The following is an 18,958-nucleotide window of genomic DNA, read 5'->3' as shown; positions in this document are numbered from 1 at the left end:
CTGTTATTTATTAGAGGTAATATTGGAAGAGGAATAAGTTAAAGAAACAATGATAGCGGGGTGGGGGGGAATTTTGGTCATGGGATTGATTTAGAGAAATGGCAAAAATTGTGATTGCAAAATTATAAAATGACAATGTTTACAGCATATAAGAAGAATTTGTATAAGATGTTTTACAGGTGGCATTTACCCCCGACGAGAATAGCCAGAATGTTTAAGAATAAATCGGAGAAATGTTGGAAATGTCATCAGACTCCAGGATCATATTACCATATGTGGTGGATATGTGCAGAAGCTAAAAGATATTGGACTAAAATCTACACATGGTTGGAAAAAATGACAAAGAAACACATTGACTTTAAACCAGAGATATTTCTATTAGAGATTTTACCAGAAATATGTAACAAAGAACTGAGATATTTAATTGTGAATGTTTTAACAGCGGCTAGAATTGATTTTGCTAAAAATTGAAAAGGCAAGAAGATACCTACTGATGATGAAGTCATTAAGAAAATTATGGACTGTGCTGAAATGAGTAAATTGACATTTGAAATTAGAGAACAGGAAGATAAACAATATTATTTGATTTGGGATTTGTTCTACCAATGGCTAGATAATAAAACATGAAAATATGAAATTAATGTAATGATAAAATATATGAAGTGTTTTTTTATGGAAGTTAAGCCTTTATTAAATAATGGCTAAATGAGTATAATAATATATAAGGGATATATAAACTGTTAAATAAGAGAAATTAAATAATTGGTAATTTTGGATATGGGATTGTGCAGAAAAGAATTTTAACCGATCGACACACTGTTTGTGATTGTATTTGAATGATGGTGGTTTTATGTTTTGTTTTTGTTTTAAAAAAAAAGAAGCAATGGATGGAAACTAATTAAGAGAGAAGCAACCTAGAATTAAGAAGTATTTCCTGATAGTTAGAACAATTAATCAATGGAACAATTTGCCTCTAGAAGTTGTGAATGCTCCAACACTGGAAGTTTTTAAGAAGAGACTGGACAACCATTTGTCTGAAATGGCATAGGGTTTCCTGCCTGAGCAGAGGGTTGGACTAGAATATTCTATATTTTAAAATGTTACTTCCATCAAATAAATAAATACATTTACAAATTTTAAATATGACATTTTGACCTATAATGAGTTAATTACAAAATCAACTATATTTTACTAAATATAATTATTTCATTTCACTTTCACAAGAATGAATACCTGAAATCAATAGCATTGAGTCCAAGCAGCATGCCAGCTAGCATGTTTGCTTCTTCTCCCAATACAATTGCTCCATCTTCATAGAATCGTCTAGAAAAAGATTAAATTCTAATTATTCAAATAACATGCCAAATATTCAGATTACTGATGGTGGTTAATGCCAAGACCTACCAAATTTTAATTTATATTGCTAAGAAAACTATTCATTTGTACAGTAATTTAAATGATGCACTCAATTTATACATATCAGGGATACTATGGAACTGTTTGGATTTGATGTATTTATGGACCTATTTATAAACAACAAATTATTCAGAATAAAGATGTCTGCATATTTTTAGAATAAAACTTAACCATTATTTTTTTTAACTTTCAGGCTGCTATTGGGATACAAAGGAACTATTTTTTAAATCCTTCCTATCTCTCTATCTCTCTCTTTCTTTCTCTCATCTATCTTTATAGAGTTATTCAGAGCATAAGAACAGTGTTGCATGATCAGGCCAATAGCCATATTAGTGTTGCATTTTCTTTTTCACATAAGCCTACAGATGCCTCTAGAGTGCCTGTGGAAAGCTACATCTTTCCCACCATTGTTCGTTGCCATTCATTTTTGGAGGCCCAAACCAGGGTGCCTTCAAGATCAGTAAGCTTGATAACCCTGTTCTCCATGAATTAATCTACTTCCACTATAAACCCATTAAATTTGGTGGCAACATCATGTCTTGTGATAATGAATTCTACAAATTCATTTTATAATCAGTAAAGAAGTGTTTGCTTTTATCTCCTTTCTAATACATAGCTTCACTGGATGGCTTCTTGTTCTACTACTTTGAGAGAAAGGAAAAAATCCTTTTCCCTGTCCACTTTCTCCTTACCATTATGCTGAAATTGCTGAGTTCATGGAGTATGAAAAAATTCATATTAGGTTAAAAATCTTTAACAAAGGATTCAAAATACTGCTACTTGCCTTCTGGATATTTATGTTTAAATCTCTCAATATAGGATATATGTGTGATTGTTTAATTTAAGGAAACAAATATTAATTCTAATTTCTTGTACATAAACCAGATTTTAAGTAGTAGCATCCAAAAAATCTCATGATTTCAACAAAATTATAGAATAAGTGTTTCAGTATAACCCTTACACTTTACATAAATGTACTGTATGCAATAAAAAAATATAAAAAGGGACAAAGATTGCATTATTAAGTCATGCTGTTTGTTTCATCGTTTGTTTCTCCTTAAAGCCAGCCGTCATAAGTAAATATACCACCAATATTTTAAATAAACATATGAAGGTTTAACACTGAATATAAATACATGTTTTCACTTTGCTCCCTTACATGCAAGTTATCATTTCCTGACTAAATCTCATAAAGAACAAGAACTGGGAATTTTAAATAGCAACTTAAAATCTACTTTATTTAACAAAATATTTAATACCTGGTTGTTTTGAAATCTCTCAAAGCTGCCGAAATATATTCAGACAAGTGTTTTTCCATAAGTGCTACTCTAATCCAAGCTCTTCCCTGAAATCCAAAATCATAATATAAATATTATTAAACAGAAATCTGGTTCACTCATTCAATTTCTGAAACCCAAACAAAATAACAAAGTTATCATACTTCATCATATTCATATTTATTTATTTATTTTCATGTTCTTTATACAGTTCATTTTAAGAAATAAATAAATAATAATATTGACAATGATTACATAAGAGTAGTATTTACTTATCTTAATAAGCTTTCTGTCCATCATCTCTTATTTTTTCCTTTAAACATATATAATAATCTTAACTTCTAATATTACTTGTACATGATAACTATAATAACTTTCATCATATAATAATCTTTTCTCAGTTTTTACTTTCTAGCTCTATTTCCTGATCGTTAATAAATTTAATATAGAAATTTAACACCAGGTGCCGAAAAGGGAGTGCACATGCACACAGGGTACCAGGTGCCAAAAAGGGAGCACTTCGCATGCGCACCTCACACGTGCACACTCATCAAGGCCATGACCAGGAAGAGGAGCTGCCAAGGAGGCATGTGTACACCGGGTAAGTTACTTCCAGGTTCCGGCATGCACATGCCCGCCAGCCAGCAAGACTTCCGGTTACTGTAGTGCATGCACATGCCCTGATAAACTGGCCGGCACGCATGCCAGAAAAGGGAAGACCAGCTCTTATGGTTTCCGGCACTGCCGTATGCACAAAAGCCAGCTGATCATTGCATGCGCATGTGCACCAGAAACCCGGAAGAGGAATGGGTGATGCCATGTGTGCCAGGCAACATGGCTCTGAGTGCCACTTCGGGCACACGTGCCATAGGTTCACCGTCACAGACTGTACCTGTGCATTTTGTTTTTCTTACTTAAATGTAGAAACTTTTTTCACCACTGAATTTCATTTTGTTAGATAGCGCCCAATGTTCAAGTTTGTCAAGATCCTTCTCTATTTTAAGCCTATCTTCTGGAGTGTTGACTATTCCTGTCAGCTTGGTGTCGTCTGCAAATTTGATCAGTTTCCCTTCTATCCTCTCATCCAAATCATTGATGAAGATGTTGAAGAGTACTGGGCCTAAAACAGAACCTTGGGATACCCCACTCTACACTCCCCTCCATGTAGATGCAGCGCCATTGAGGACTACATGTTGAGTGCAACTGGTCAGCGAGTTTTGACTTCATCTGGTGGTTATGTTGTCTAACCCACATTCTTCTATCTTACCAAGTAGTAGATTGTGATCTACTTTATCAAATGCCTTAACTACAGCTATCCTCAGGACCACTAATTCCCCTACTTATTATTTGTTTGATGCATATGGTATGGCACTCACTATGGAATGATTGATTTTTCTTGACAGCAAGATGGATATTCTTACCCGCACAAACATCTATGTTACATGCACTGATAACCCTATTAGTTTTAGATTGCTGGAAAGAGAAATGTTCTATATCAAATATTTATCTATCCCCATGTGAACGTTTCTCCAGAAAATCTGTGAATTTAAGGTGAAATAACTCAGTCCCTTTCTTTAATGAATACAAACCATCTCTTTTGTACAATTTTTCATTGGATGAGCTGCAGACATCGTGACTAATATAACCAAAGTCTTTCCTTTTACATCACTCCTTTAGCCACACATTGAAGCCCGCTATACACTGGCCTTTCCTTTTTGTTCCTTATTTATTTATTTATTTATTTATTTATTTAGTTAGTTAGTTAGTTAGTTAGTTAGTTAGTTAGTTAGTTAGTTAGTTAGTTAGTTAGTTAGTTAGTTAGTTATTTAGTTAGTTAGTTAGTTAGTTAGTTAGTTAGTTAGTTAGTTAGTTAGTATACTGCCCTACTCCCAAAGGACTTAGGGCAGTGAACAGCCAAATAAAATACATATAATACAAATGTTAAAAAACCATTAAAATACAATTAAATAATTGGCGCAGAGAACGAAATTTAAAACATCCCAAATTCATAAGACAAATTTAAAATATTAGAAATTTAAAAAATTTTTTTAAAAAGTTTAAAAGAGAGGTTAGGCCAGGCCGGCCTGCTGGAAAAGAAATATTTTGATGGCACGGTGGAAAGCGTGCAGGTCCGGGATCCTCCGTATTTCTGGGGGGAGCTCGTTCTAGACGGCGGGCGCCCCCACAGAGAAGGCTGTCCCCCTGGGGGCCACCAGTCGACACTGTTTGGCCGACGGCACCCTGAGGAGCCCCTCTCTATGGGAGTGTACTGGTCGGTGAGAGGCTACTGGTGGCAGAAGGCGGTCTCGTAGATACCCCGGTCTTAAGCCATGGAGCACTCTAAAGGTGGTAACCAAAACCTTGAAGCGCACCCGGAAGACCACTGGGAGCCAGTGCAGCTCGTGCAGGAGGGGGGTCACATGGGAGCGCCCCGTCTTTCCCATAACCATGTACTGGTAAAATCTTTGAAAAAGTAAGCCTACAGCCTATCCCAGTGATGGCTAACCTTTTTGCCATCGCGTGCCAGGAGAGGGGGGGACTGGGAGGGTTGCGCACGCACATGCTCACGCGCATGTGTGCGCAACCCTCTCCCCCTTCCCCCCCCGCTCCTGGCACATGATGGCCTGGTAGGCCCATTTTTCTTTCTTACTTGGTTCCAGATCCTCTCTGTGTATCTGGGAACGGCGAAAACAGCCTTTCCCACTCCCTTGGAGGCCCTACGGAGGCTGAAAAAGCCCATTTCCCAATTCCCGGTGGGACAGGAAGTGACATTTTTTGCTGTCCCCAGCTCCAGAACCTCTCTAGGAGTCTCTAGGAACCTCTCTAGGAGTCTCTAGGAGCCTCTCTAGGAGTCTCTGGAGGCTGGGAACAGGAAAAAACGTCACTTCCTGTTCCACCGGGAGTGGGGAAATGGGCCCTTTGAGCCTCCATAGGGCCTCCAAGGAAGTGGGAAAGGCTGTTTTCACTGTTCCCAGATACACAGAGAGGATCTGGAACCAGGTAAGAAAAAAAAACAGGCCTTCCCCACCCCCCTAGGCCCTCCAGAAGCAGGAAACAGCCTGTTTCCCTACTTCTGGTGGGCCCAGAAGGCCCGAAAATCAGCTGGCCGGCACGCGCATGCGCCCTAGAGCTGAGCTGGCGTGCCCACTAATATGGCTCCGTGTGCCACCTGTGGCACGCGTGCCATAGGTTCGCCATCACGGGCCTATCCTAATAAGTTCCTGCCCCAGGCTCTGGAAATAATTCTGCACAGAGAGTACGTCTTTTTGGGACACATCATTTGTGCAAAGATGTACAATAGCATCAACATCACGTCCTTACTGGCATTCTTGATTACCTTAAAAATACACCTCTTGTCTCTGCTGGCAGTAACACCTGGCAGACATCTGACCTCTTTAAAAAGCTCCGTATCCTTTCCTAAATTTACATCCCTTACAATTGAATCATCAATCAGAAGGTGGCTTCTCTTTTTGGATATCTTGCTCTTCTTGCATGACTGATGTGTAATACCTGATTCACGCTTTCCCCTATGCAAAAGAAGTTCTTTGTCTCAGACAATGATCCCCTGCTCATTTGAGTTACTGTCATCACAACTACTTTGATCTGGCACCTTAGTACCCCTAGTAAGGTCAGCAAGGGTACTATATCTGTTATGCACAGCGAAAGCTTTGTTTGTTATCCACAGCTCTCACCCTGCCAGATCCCACGGTTGTTCATACTGCCCTTCTCCTGCAATATATTTCAACGTGTAGTCCTCAATGGAACTGTATCTACATGGAGGGAAGTATGCAGTGGAGTACCCCAAGGCTGTGTTTTAGGCCCAATACTCTTCAACAATTTCATCAATGACTTGGATGAGGGGATAGATGGGGAACTGATCAAATTTGCAGATTACACCAAACTGACAGGAATAGCCAACACTACGGAAGGTAGGCTTAAGATACAGAAGGATCTTGACAGACTTGAATATTAGGCGCTATCTAACAAAATGAAATACAATGGTGAAAAAAAATAAGGTTCTACATTTAGGGAAGAAAAACAAAAATGCACAGGTACAGTATATGTGGTACCTTGCTCAATAGTAGTAACTTTGAGAGGGATCTTGGAGTCCTAGTGGACAGACATTTAAATATGAGCCAGAAGGGTGCAGCAGTTGCCAAAAAAGCCAACACAGTTCTAGGCTACATTAACAGAAGGAGAGAATCAAGATCACATGAAGTGTTAATACCATTTTATAATTTGGTACGGCCACACTTGGAATACTGCAATAGAGTTTTGGTCGCCATGATGTAAAAAAGATGCTGAGACTCTAGAAAGAGTGCAGAGAAGAGCAACAAAGATGATTAGGGGACTGGAGGCTAAAACATATAAAGAATAGTTGCTGGAATTGTGTATGTCTGGTTTAATGAAAAGAAGGACTAGGAGAGACATGATAGCAGTATTCCAATATCTCAGGGTTGCCACAAAGAAGATGGAATCAACCAAGAAGGTGGAAACTAATCAAGGAGAGAAGCAACTCAGAACTAAGGAGAAATTTCCTGACAGTTAGAACAATTAATAAGTGGAACAACTTGCCTCTAGAAGTTGTGAATGCTCCAACAGTTTTTAAGAAGAGATTGGATAACCATTTGTCTGAAGTGGTGTAGGGTTCCTGCCTGAGCAGGGAGTTGGATTAGAAGACCTCCAAAGTCCCTTCCAACTCTGTTATTCTAATCTTTGTGGTAGAGGGGGGTTATAGCTCAATAGAACAGAATGGCTGAGCTGGAAACCTAATTTCTGTCTGAAGAGCAAAGACTCTAGGTAAGCAATCTGTCCATATAGACTCGTAATTTATTTACAAATAGGACAGTAACCAAATTTGAAAAGAGTACCGCTAAGACAGCTGCAACACAAGTATTGCACTGAACTAAGCAAGACATTCTAAAATAAAATAGAATTGCAATCAGAGATGCACTTACCAAGAATGTACTGCTGCATTTTTAGATTTTTAGCCACTTCCAGGTACTTACCTTGCTCCACTGGACTTCTTCTCAGTCCCACTGAACTCACAACTTCCCAACAGCCTCTGGGAAATTCGAATGCAATGCAGATGCAACCAGCAGCTCAGCTCCCAGGTGCTTACCTTGCTCGGCTGGACTTCAACTCAGTCCCCCTGAACTCACAGCTTCCCAGCAGCCTCTGGGAAATTCGAATGCAATGCAGATGCAACCAGCAGCTCAGCTTTCAGATGCTTACCTTGCTCCACTGGACTTCGTTTCACTCACCCTGAACACACAGTTAGCAGCTCTCTTCCCAGGAGCCTCTAGGAAATTCAAATGCAATGCAACCAGAAGTTCCTTATGTTTTCCTCATTCTGACAGTCTACTCTACTCTACTCTCTTTTGAACAATACCAAACTCATAGCAAGAGGAATGTTGAAATTCTCACCCTAGCTCTTGAAGAGGCAACATTTTCCATATTCTCAATGCTACAAATGCAGTTATATGAAATTTTGCGACAAGCCACCTTAATATAATCCCAGAAAGTACGAGGGCTTTCATAACCAAACCAAGAGATTTGACCTGAAAAATCAGGGAATAGAAAGAGATTAATCATTAAAATAAAGTGTGCAGATCATAAAGTATTTATAAATTATACGATATGATTCTTTGAAGAATTATAAAAGCCTATGTTTAGAAAACAACTGTCTTTAAATGACATAGAAATTACCAACTTTGGGGAGCTAATAGGCATTTAGAAGTTTGAAATTATGATAAATCACTCTTAACAAATGGGATCTTATGGGAACAACAGCCATGTACAAGAAAGCAAGTTGGTAGACTGTGCCACATTCCTCAAGACTCTCAAGAGTATTTTTATGGCTTTGATTTGCCTGTGGAACATTAGCCTATAGGCTATGGCCTACTATTATTTTTATTTTCTAATAATCTTTTAGAATTTCAATTTGCATATGTTCAGCTGGCAATAGAACCCTAACTTCAATTCAGAGAAAGACAAGTTGAAAATCCTAGAACTTATGTATAACAAAGATATACAATTACACCAACTAAATCTCATTACATTTGCCAAAAAAAGAATATTGTATAAGATGGTCTCGTCTACAAAACATGTAAAATCAGATTTCATGTACCTTTGAGCCGATGGCTTAGAATTTGTTCCAAAATAGCTGCAAAATTATTGAATTCAGGATAAGAATCATCAATAGTCTCGAAGCATGAGCGATCAATCAGTGTCTTTATAGAAAACCTAAAAAATTAACATAATTTATCATATATACAAATTTTGAAACATAATTTGTATTTATATAACACATATATAAAATACAAACAAAACATAATAAAAAAGCAAAGGTCGAGGATAAAATTGATAAAAGTGAAAAGTGACACATCTTTAAGAAAGGTGACCTATTATGGACAATAAATTATAAATTAACAATGTCTGTACCCTATAAAGAAAATCTGTACAAAATGTTTCATAGGTGGCACCTCCCACCGGCCAGACTGGCAAGAATGTTCCCCATTACTCCTCCAACATGCTGGAAATATAAACTTCACAAAGGAACCTATTATCACATGTGGTGGACCTGCCCAAAGGCAAAACAATACTGGCAAACGATCAAAACACAAATAGAAGAAATTGCACAACAAAGAATAGAAATGAGGCCAGAAACCTTTCTACTAGGCATAATAAATGAACAATATGAAAAGGAAATAAAATATTTAATCATTCATATAACAATAGCAGCATGAATAATTTTTGCACAAAATTGGAAGAGTAATGACATACCAATAGAAGATAGAGTAATTAGTAAAATCATGGAATGTGCAGAAATGGACAGACTCACAAAGGAATTAAAAAACAGAGAGGAACATGACTACTATCTAGTATGGGAAAAGTGGTACACATGGTTGGAAGATAGAAAAAAGAAAAAAGATTAGGAAGTAAGTGGAGTGACTTAATATAAAAATAGGAACATACACTACTAATGCAGGTTAACAGAGAATTACAAAGATAGATATAAGAGAAAGACCAACAAGGAGGAGTCAAAAGCACAAATAAGAACAGACAGTACAGTTGGGACAAATTGGATAAGATAAATATTTGAATTCTTGTTTACATGTTTACACGTTTTGTATGTTTTGTTATTTGTTTTGTCTGTATTTTTAAATAGATAAAAATTTGATTAAAAAATAAATAAATAAATAAAAAAGAAAGGTGACCTATGATTTTTCAAGAACAGAAATAATAATAAAATACAACAACCTCTGCCTAAATTTAAATGTTTTATATAAGCAATCTGTTAAATAGTAGTATTTAATATTTTAAAAAACCCAATATTCATGTATTCTTAGTTTTAGTTGAACTATTTAGCTATTGTATCTAATATTCAAACATATTAACTATAAACAAATCAGAAGCATATATATAGCAATCCACAATATTTCTCTAATTAAATCCAATCTAATACTCAAATCTTAACATCAAAATTTCATTCCCCCCCCCCCTTTTCTCACAGAAAATCTTATAGTGGTCAGTTTCTAAAAACAAACTGATCAAGGTATCAAGCAAAAGTGAAGATTTTTTTTCATTGTTCTACTAACAGATTATTTATGCCCTATTCTAAGCTTAAATGTCTTTTCAGAGCTGTATAATTTTTCATTCCAATCAATATTTACAGTATTGTGAAAACTCATTAGCATCAGAGCGTGTTAATCATAATATCAGAAATACTAATGCTCTGATGGTCATTTTGAAAAATCCTTTCTTAGTGAGCACCTAGAAGCCAAGAGGAACATATGTGACAAATTTCAAATTTGTAGGCTTTATGGTTCTGGAGATTTTGTGATTACGGCGTGAGTGGTTTTCAATTTTATATATATATATGATGAATGAAATAAAGGATAGAAATACTGTAAATTCTACAGGAATCAAAGTAGTTTTATATATCACTTGGAGATTATTTGGTACCTAGACTTACCTAAACATATTTCAAGGCAATATGATGAAAAACTTTAATTTCAAACAATTCTAGTTTATAACCTTTGATAAACTAACATTCTACTCCCCCACCCTGCCTGAAAAGAAATCTGTTCCAAATGCAAAACACAAGCAGACGAGTTTCACTTCTGTTTCAGTTTTACTTTCACAGGAGGAAACAACTTTAATACAGAACACTTGAGCTAAGCCACAGGCAGACTCCTTCCTGTCTCCTTGCTCACACAGCAAATACTGTTTCACTTTCCAAACAGCTCTCTGATGCTAAGAACTTCTACTCCCCCTCCCCACCTGAAAAGAAATCTGTTCCACACTCTGATGCTAAGGAGTTCTACTCCCGCTCCCCACCTGGAAATAAATCTGTTCCAAATGCAAAACACAAGCAGAGGAGAGGAGTTTCAGTTTCAGTTTTACTTTCACAGCAGCAACCAGGGGATAGGATAGGGGAGGCTTCTGTTGGGCAAGGCTGGGGGAAAGAAGGGAATAGGATAAGGGAGGCTTCTGTGGAGCAAGTCTGAGGGAGAGAAGGGGATAGGATAGGAGAGGCCTCTGTGCGGCAAGCCTGAGGGAGAGAAGGAAATAGGATAGAGGAGCCTTCTGTGAGGCAAGCCTGAGGGAGAAGGGGATAGGATAGGAGACGTTTCTGTGGGGCAAGGCTGAGGGAGAAAAGGGAGAGGAGAGGCCGATCGTAACTATTCATTAATTTTCAAGCTGTTTCGATTTATCAAGCCCGATCACATCGTTTTGTAGCGAAGCACGGGTATCTAGCTAGTAAGCTATAATGCAGATTTCATTTTATCATAATGAAAAAAGTAGCATTTAATGAAAATAAGAATGATGAAACTGCAGAAACTTTCAACCTTGTTGTACCTTCTACTTACTTAACTTGCTTTAGGAAAAGCACAGTTCTTTGCTCAAGTCAAGACATGCTTCTTTATATTTGCGTTGAGAAGATCAGACTTTGAGACTGAATAACCGCAATGTTGTTCTTTAAATAAGGCATGACCTTCCACACACCTGTATCATCCCATATATTAAAACACCTCATTCTAACTTCCCCTTCAAATGAACTGATTATCCTAAAGGCACACCTATTTTTGTTACACATAAATATGTAGCAGTAATAAAAAACAATATTACATGTAGCTCAGGGTTGAATTGCAGATCTTTAGTGCTTTCTGAGTTTTCTTGCATGTATTTCATTAACAAACTAGGGAACATCATCAGTGCTGCAAGGAATTGGAATTTGCTCTCATTTTTATAAAGTAGTGGCTTGCCCTGTCAGTATTGGTGGGAGTGTTCTTGGAGGCTCCTTGATTAGGCTGTTGTTTAGTGTTAGCTTGTTTGTCTTCATTGTTAGTTCTTTGATTGGGACATTGTTTACTTGTTAGTCTAATGTTAATCTTGGTGTAAATTTCTGCTCAAATGGATGTTAATTGCTGATGAAGAGGCTTTTATAGCTTTGGATCATTTTTTCAATAAATTAATCAAAAACTTACTTGTTCATTTATCTTTTAAATTAAATTCTCTTATCTAGTTTTAAGATTTGTTTGGAGAATAGATCATGTTTTAAGTCATATTTATGTAGAAATATTGAAAATTCCAAAGGGCTCACAACCTTTTAAGCAGGACTTAATGTGCATTCTAAGGGGGAAAAATATGTATATTTTCTTAACCCATCAAAACCTGCTGCTGAGAGAGAATACAAGCTCATTGGTTCTATTTCCTTTTTATTGTCCATTAATAAACCATCAATTTTTGAAAGGTGAACACGGCAATAGAAAACTGTCTCTACTCATGAAAATTCCTGCACAGCATAAAATAACTCTATGTTATGGAAGATATGGAGACCTAGGATTTTTAGTCTTGAGTGTAATCAAGGATATAATAGCTGAAAAGTAGTATAGTGGTCAAAGTATCTGCAGTTAACTCCATTTTATTCATATTTGCTTATGTCATGCATGCAACCTGCAGTCTATTCTATTTCTAAAAGACAGAATAACTAATATATAGGGAAGTTTTATATAGTAAGATTACATATTAGGATAATTTTGCACATATTTCATCAGCATAGAGGAAGCAACAACACAGGTATTAGTCTGACTTCATTTGAAAGTGATAAACTCTTATTTAAAGAAGTAAAAAGACCTGAATTAGACAACAGAACCCTGGAAACGTATATGTACAAGAATGAAATATACAGTACAATATTCAATATCAAATTATCTATGATATGTTAACAAATTAATCATGATAGCTTTGCCCATCTCAGGATTTATTTATTTATTCCTCTTATTTATAGTTTCTTACTGAATAAGATATTTTCAAGGAAACTTAGGAAATATATTAATAAAATAAAGACAAAATTTAAACAATCCTTTCCACACAAACAATATGTTGCGATATTTTCAGGATCAGACTCAATAAATTGTTCAAGAATTAAGAGTTCAAATATATCTCTCTTTATTTACATAAGGCATTCTATATTCACTGAATATTCACAGATAGAAGCACAGAATGAACATATGCAGCTCCTTATATATACAATGGGTGGAGCTAATTATGGGAGTGGTAAAGTATGAATACATTAAGAAGTGAAGAATAAGTTAACCCCTGACACACTGTTCATATATTATTTACATAATGGAGAATAAGGCATTTACTTGTGACAAATCCCCCTCTAAATACCGATTCGATATATTACAACAATTACATTCAGATTCAGAACAATATAATACATGTAACTTAGAAGTCAGGTATTTATGTTGCTTGGATGGCAAAGGCTTTGTTAATATGTCAGCTATTTGCTCCGATGTTTCGCAATGAACTGCTTTGATAAATCCATCCTGAGACAACTGTCTCACGTGTTTAAATTTTATATCTATATGCCTGGATCTTTGTCCAATGGCATCAGATCTAGATATTTCGATAGCAGCTTTGTTATCTTCATGCATGATAAAAGGCAAAATGGGTTTTTTCCAAATGTCAGAGAGTAAATCATTGAACCATACAAGGTTATTAGCTGCCTTAGATAGACAAACATATTCTGCCTCTGTTGTTGAAGTGGCTACTAACTCTTGTTTGCCAGTATACCAGTAAACTGGACAGTCATTGAGAAAGAATATATAACCAGATGTGCTTTTTCTACATGAGGTATCTCCAGCCCAATCCGCATCGGCATAACATGTGAGGATGGGCTCTTTGACATTTTTAGGTTCCAACAATAAACAGAAGTCTAAACTATTTTTCAAGTATCTTAATATCCTTTTGACAGCTTCCCAATGGTATAGTGATGGTTTACTAACGTGTCTGGACAATAAATTGAGAGGCAAAGCAATATCAGGCCTAGTCCAATTGGAGATGTAAAGAAGTGAACCTATGACAGACCTGTAAAATGTATTGTCTTTGAATTCAGGAGATGATTCTTCTGTATTCTTCAAAAAATCAGTTTGTATGGGAGTGTCACATGGCTTAGCGTTACTAAGTTACATTTATTCAAGAGCTCTATGATTTTGTCCCTTTGAGAGAGTTTAAATCCTCTTCTGGTTTTACTGATTTGAACACCAAGATACTTATTTACTTTACCCAAAGATTTCAATGAAAAATGTTCATTTAGTTTTGTTATAAATGCCTCTTTCATTTCTTTATGTTTACCTATGTATAAAATGTCATCCACATAGATTAGTACAAATTCTAGAGAATTATTATCTTTTTTAACAAAGAAGCAATTGTCGGCAGTAGTGGCATTGAAATTCATGGTTTTGAGAACTTTTACTAAACAATCATACCATTGTTTACCAGATTGTTTCAGCCCGTATAAACTTTTATTTAATAACCAAGTCTCATTTTTGTTTCTGTATTGACTGTGGGGTGCTCTTACATATATTTCCTTATCTAACTTTGCATGTAGGTATGCAGTCTGTATGTCGTATTGAAATACATCGAGGTTGAGTGCTGATGCTATAACCAGAGCTGTTTTGACACTCTCTGTTCTTACTGTGGGGGAGTATGTGTCTGTATAATCCTCGGGATATTTCTGTGCATAACCTTGTGCAACTAATCTAGCTTTCTATAGAGTATTGCCTCCTTCTAAATTCTTAATTTTATATATCCACCTAGTGCCAATGATAGTTTTGTCCTTTGGTGCAACTGTAGGGGTGAACACATTTAGCCCTCGTAAACTATCCATCTCTTTAGTCATGGCTGCTTCCCATTTTATCTTTTCTTCAGGAGGAAGCTTTAACACTTCCTCATATGTGTTAGGTATTGGTGATTCTCCATCCATATACATTACATACTCTTTGTATTTATCTGGCATTTGATTTCTGCTACTTCTGGTTGTTTTTTCTGGTTTACTATCATTGTCATGTAAATATCTTGCTTCTTTTTTAGTTAATGAATCTGTCTTTATTTTATGTTGACTGTTTGTCCATGTTTTAATTTTATTTTTATGTGTATTGTTACTGTGCTCTTCTCTAATTCTTTTTTCTTGAAGTTTGGTATCTGTATTGGTGTTTGGGAATATTTCATTAAGATGTATTTTAGACCAGTTGGCCTGTTCATGGAACACAGCTGTTCTGGAGACTATGAATTTATTATTATTATCGATAAATCTGTATCCTTTTGTACCTGTCTCGTATCCCATGAATCTAAGTCTCCTGGATACGTTCTCACCTTTGCGCCTTAGTTGTTTAGGTATGTGTACGTCTGCAGTGACTCCAAATATGTGCATGTGTGCTAATTTTGGTTTCCTATTATACATCACTTCGTATGGGGTCTTATTTACAATGCTGGACCAAGTTCTATTTTGTGTGTAATTAGAGTATTGTAGGGCTTCTGACCAGAATTGTTTGCCTAAGCCAGCATCTTCTAAAGTGCATCTAATCATGGTTTGTAATGTTGAGTTCTTTCTCTCTACCACTCCGTTCTGGAATGCAGAAAATGGACTAGATGTGTAATGTAACATCCCTCTGTCTTTTAGCCATTGGGAGAATTCCTTAGACATGAATTCACATCCCCTATCTGTCATGATTTGTTTTATTTTAATATTGTGTTGTGTTTCTATACGTTTGTAAAACTCGTTAAATTTCTGAAAAGTTTCATCCTTATGTTTTAATGTGTAAACAAATCCATAACGACTATAATCATCCACAATTGTTAGAAAATAACATTTTTTATAAGTAATTGATGGTGTTAGTGGACCAACTAGGTCCATATGTACCAAATCAAAAATTTTGTTGGTTGATCTCGTTGACTTTCTAGGTCTGGGACTAGTTTTGAGCTTTGTAGATTTACATACTGAGCATTCCAAATAGTTTTCACAATTTTTTATTTTAACACCTTCTGCATGTTCAGTCATCTTTTGTACTACAGGAAAACTGGCATGTCCTAATTTCCTATGTAAGACATGAGCACACTCATCATGAATTGGTTTACCTATCTTAGGTTTTTTTTCATTGTGTGTATCTTTGTGATTATGGGTTACCTCACGTTCTTCATTGTCACTGTTACTATTCTCTCCATTATCTATTTCATTATCATTTTCCATATTTGAATCAATGTTGTGTAACCATTCTTCCTTTGTCATTAAGTAAGGTAGACCTCCTTTGGTTATTACTGTACCTATGTTTATTTTGTTTTTTTCTAATGTTGCTTTTCCTTTTGAGAACACAATGTTAATGTCAGAATCTCTGCTTAGTTTTATGGCACTAAGTATATTATGAGGAATTTCAGGTATTAGTAATACCCCCTCTATTTTTCCTAAGCCAGGTAAGATTACATTCCCTCTACCTATAACTTGAACCTTTTCTTGGTTAGCCACTTTGATTACAAATTTATCTTCTACAAATGAAGATAATATGTTTTTATTATTAGTAGTGTGATTAGTTGCTCCAGAATCAATAAGCCAATTATTGTTCTCTGGTTGTGGTGTGTTAATGTTGTCATGTTTTTTTAGCCCATTCAGTGAGCCAGATTTTCTATCCTTTGAGTTATCTCTGCCCCCTCTATGTTCTCTATAGTTGGGTGGACTTCTATATCTAAGTCTATCATTGGAAGACTGTCTGTTGTTGTACCTATTTCTATATTCTGACCTATGTCTATCTTTTTGAATTTTGGGACAATCCCTCCTATTATGTTCCTTAGATCCACAATTGTGGCACCTAAATGTTTCATGATATCTTTCTTGAAATGCTACCCTTTTATATTGTTTGTGTTCTATTTGGTTGTTATAACGACTTCTCCTTGAATTGTCTTCAGCTATTAATTTATTGGATAGGCTTTCTATGGATAAGTATCCTAGATTGATTGTGTCTAAGTGTGACATATAATTATCCCATGATGGGTCAAGTGAATTGATGATAACACTTTTCATCGTTTGATCTGAAATCACCTCCCCCCTTAAATGCAGTTCTGCTCTAATCTTGTTTAAAGATATTAAATGTTCACTTATGGTAACCCCTGGCTTTATCCTAGAAGAGAAGAAATCTTTAGACATTCTTGTGGTAGTGGCTACGCTTTCACTGTGAAACAAATTAAACATGCATTGAATAATTTCTGAGACAGTCAGATTTTGCTTAATACTGTGATACATGGCAGGGGACACACTGGAAATTAATAGGAAAAATGCTCTATGATGTAAGCAATCTAACTTTAGAGTCCAAGGTCTTTTTGGGGGGTTGGTAATAAAAAACATTAAGTTTTCTTTCATAAAGACAACCTGGAGCTGCTGATACCATTCTTGCAAATTAATGCCATCTATTCTCAGCTTTGGGAAGTCACTGGGTAAATTCCCAACATTGTTGGGTCCATTACTTACAACCAGGGGTAGTCCGTGGTCTTGCAAATGTCGAAAATTGCAAAACGGCGTGGGAATGCTCGCGACGAGTCTGCATGGTTCTCTCTGCATCTCATGACTTCCTGGGTTGTCTGCGTAGTCCCGCGCATGCGCGTTGCTCATTTCGTTCCTGGAGTCATCGTGAGAGGTTCTCGCTGCTGCGGCTCCCTCGCTTCGTTCTTCTTCCGATGAATCAGTCTCCGGCTCGATCTTGGGAGTCCTGGTGATGGCGGGCGCTCGTCTTCTTTTGCTGAGGGCGCTGGTTCTTGGATCAGTCTGCGGTGTGGGGTAATATCTGCAGGGCTCTCTGGGTTCAGGTGTCGGTGCTTTCGCCGTCTGGATAGGAGCGGGTAGATTTTGAGGCGTTGGCTCGCTTGCTTGCCTTTTGGTTGATTTTTTAGTAATCTTCAGTTTCGGCCCAAATGCAGCAAAAAGCGTTTTCATTGCTGATTTTATTTGTGTGTCTATCGAATCTTCTTCATTCTCTGTTTCTGATTCTTCTGAGGTATATACTTTTTCTTTTTCATTTTTCGTATCGAATAAGGCTTTTCGCGCCAGACATTTTGAATCCTGCTTTCTGATTGGCTCTGCTTCACTCATCTTGGGAGTCCGTTGAAACCAAGATGGCTGCCATTCGAAATTTTGCGCGGGATTGTTGGTTTTCTTCTTCGTTGCATTTTTATCTGTAGGCATATCACTTACTATTTTTGAGTCTTTTGGTTTTTCAGTAGCGATGTGCTTCTCTCTCGCTGCTCCGTTGTTTTTTAGTATATCTTGGAGGTCCGCGACAAGACTTTCATCGCTCTTTTGGCTCTTTAGGAGTTTTAGTATCTCTGACCTGAGTTCGTTGTATTCTATTTCGTTTTCTTCTTGGTCATCATCTTTATTTATTATTTCTTCGTCTTCTGTGGTGTATTCTTCAGATTCTCTCGAAATTGCATTTGTGGACTCATCTATTATTTCTTGATCCGCTTCCATTTCTTTGCTGTATGCCCTGGTGTTGGGCCTATCTCTTTTAGACATGTTTAAGTTTTTATTGAGTCAATTCAACCATCCTCTGCTACCAGATTGTTGCGATATTTTCAGGATCAGATTCAATAAATTGTTCAAGAATTAAGAGTTCAAATATATCTCTCTTTATTTACATAAGGCATTCTATATTCACTGAATATTCACAGATAGAAGCACAGAATGAACGTATGCAGCTCCTTATATATACAATGGGTGGAGCTAATTATGGGAGTGGTAAAGTATGAATACATTAAGAAGTGAAGAATAAGTTAACCCCTGACACACTGTTCATATATTATTTACATAATGGAGAATAAGGCATTTACTTGTGACACAATAGATGACTTTATAGGAACAATATGAGAAAGGAAAAAGGAAAAGATGCTTCCTTCCTTCCTTCCTTCCTTCCTTCCTTCTTTCCTTC

General features: G+C 36.5%; 1 protein-coding gene across 2 annotated transcripts in view; it reads right to left on the bottom strand.

Annotated features, from left to right (window-relative positions):
* The window catches only part of RUNDC3B (RUN domain containing 3B), a 65,258-nt gene that overhangs the window by 41,385 nt on the left and 4,915 nt on the right, over positions 1–18,958 (bottom strand). For both annotated transcript variants that reach the window (XM_034402456.3, XM_034402457.3), the window contains exons 2-5: positions 8,824–8,939; positions 8,121–8,254; positions 2,676–2,761; positions 1,234–1,323 (exon numbers count right to left, since the gene is read on the bottom strand). In XM_034402456.3, the coding sequence (XP_034258347.1) occupies positions 1,234–1,323; positions 2,676–2,761; positions 8,121–8,254; positions 8,824–8,939 (426 nt within the window). The remainder of the gene's footprint in view (positions 1–1,233; positions 1,324–2,675; positions 2,762–8,120; positions 8,255–8,823; positions 8,940–18,958) is intronic.

This window comes from Pantherophis guttatus, chromosome 4, assembly GCF_059756535.1.
Source record: "Pantherophis guttatus breed Tessera chromosome 4, ASM5975653v1, whole genome shotgun sequence".
NCBI classification, from domain to species: Eukaryota; Metazoa; Chordata; class Lepidosauria; order Squamata; family Colubridae; genus Pantherophis; species Pantherophis guttatus.
The sequence above is the reverse complement of the archived record's forward strand: the minus strand, read 5'-3'. Positions and strand labels throughout refer to the sequence as shown.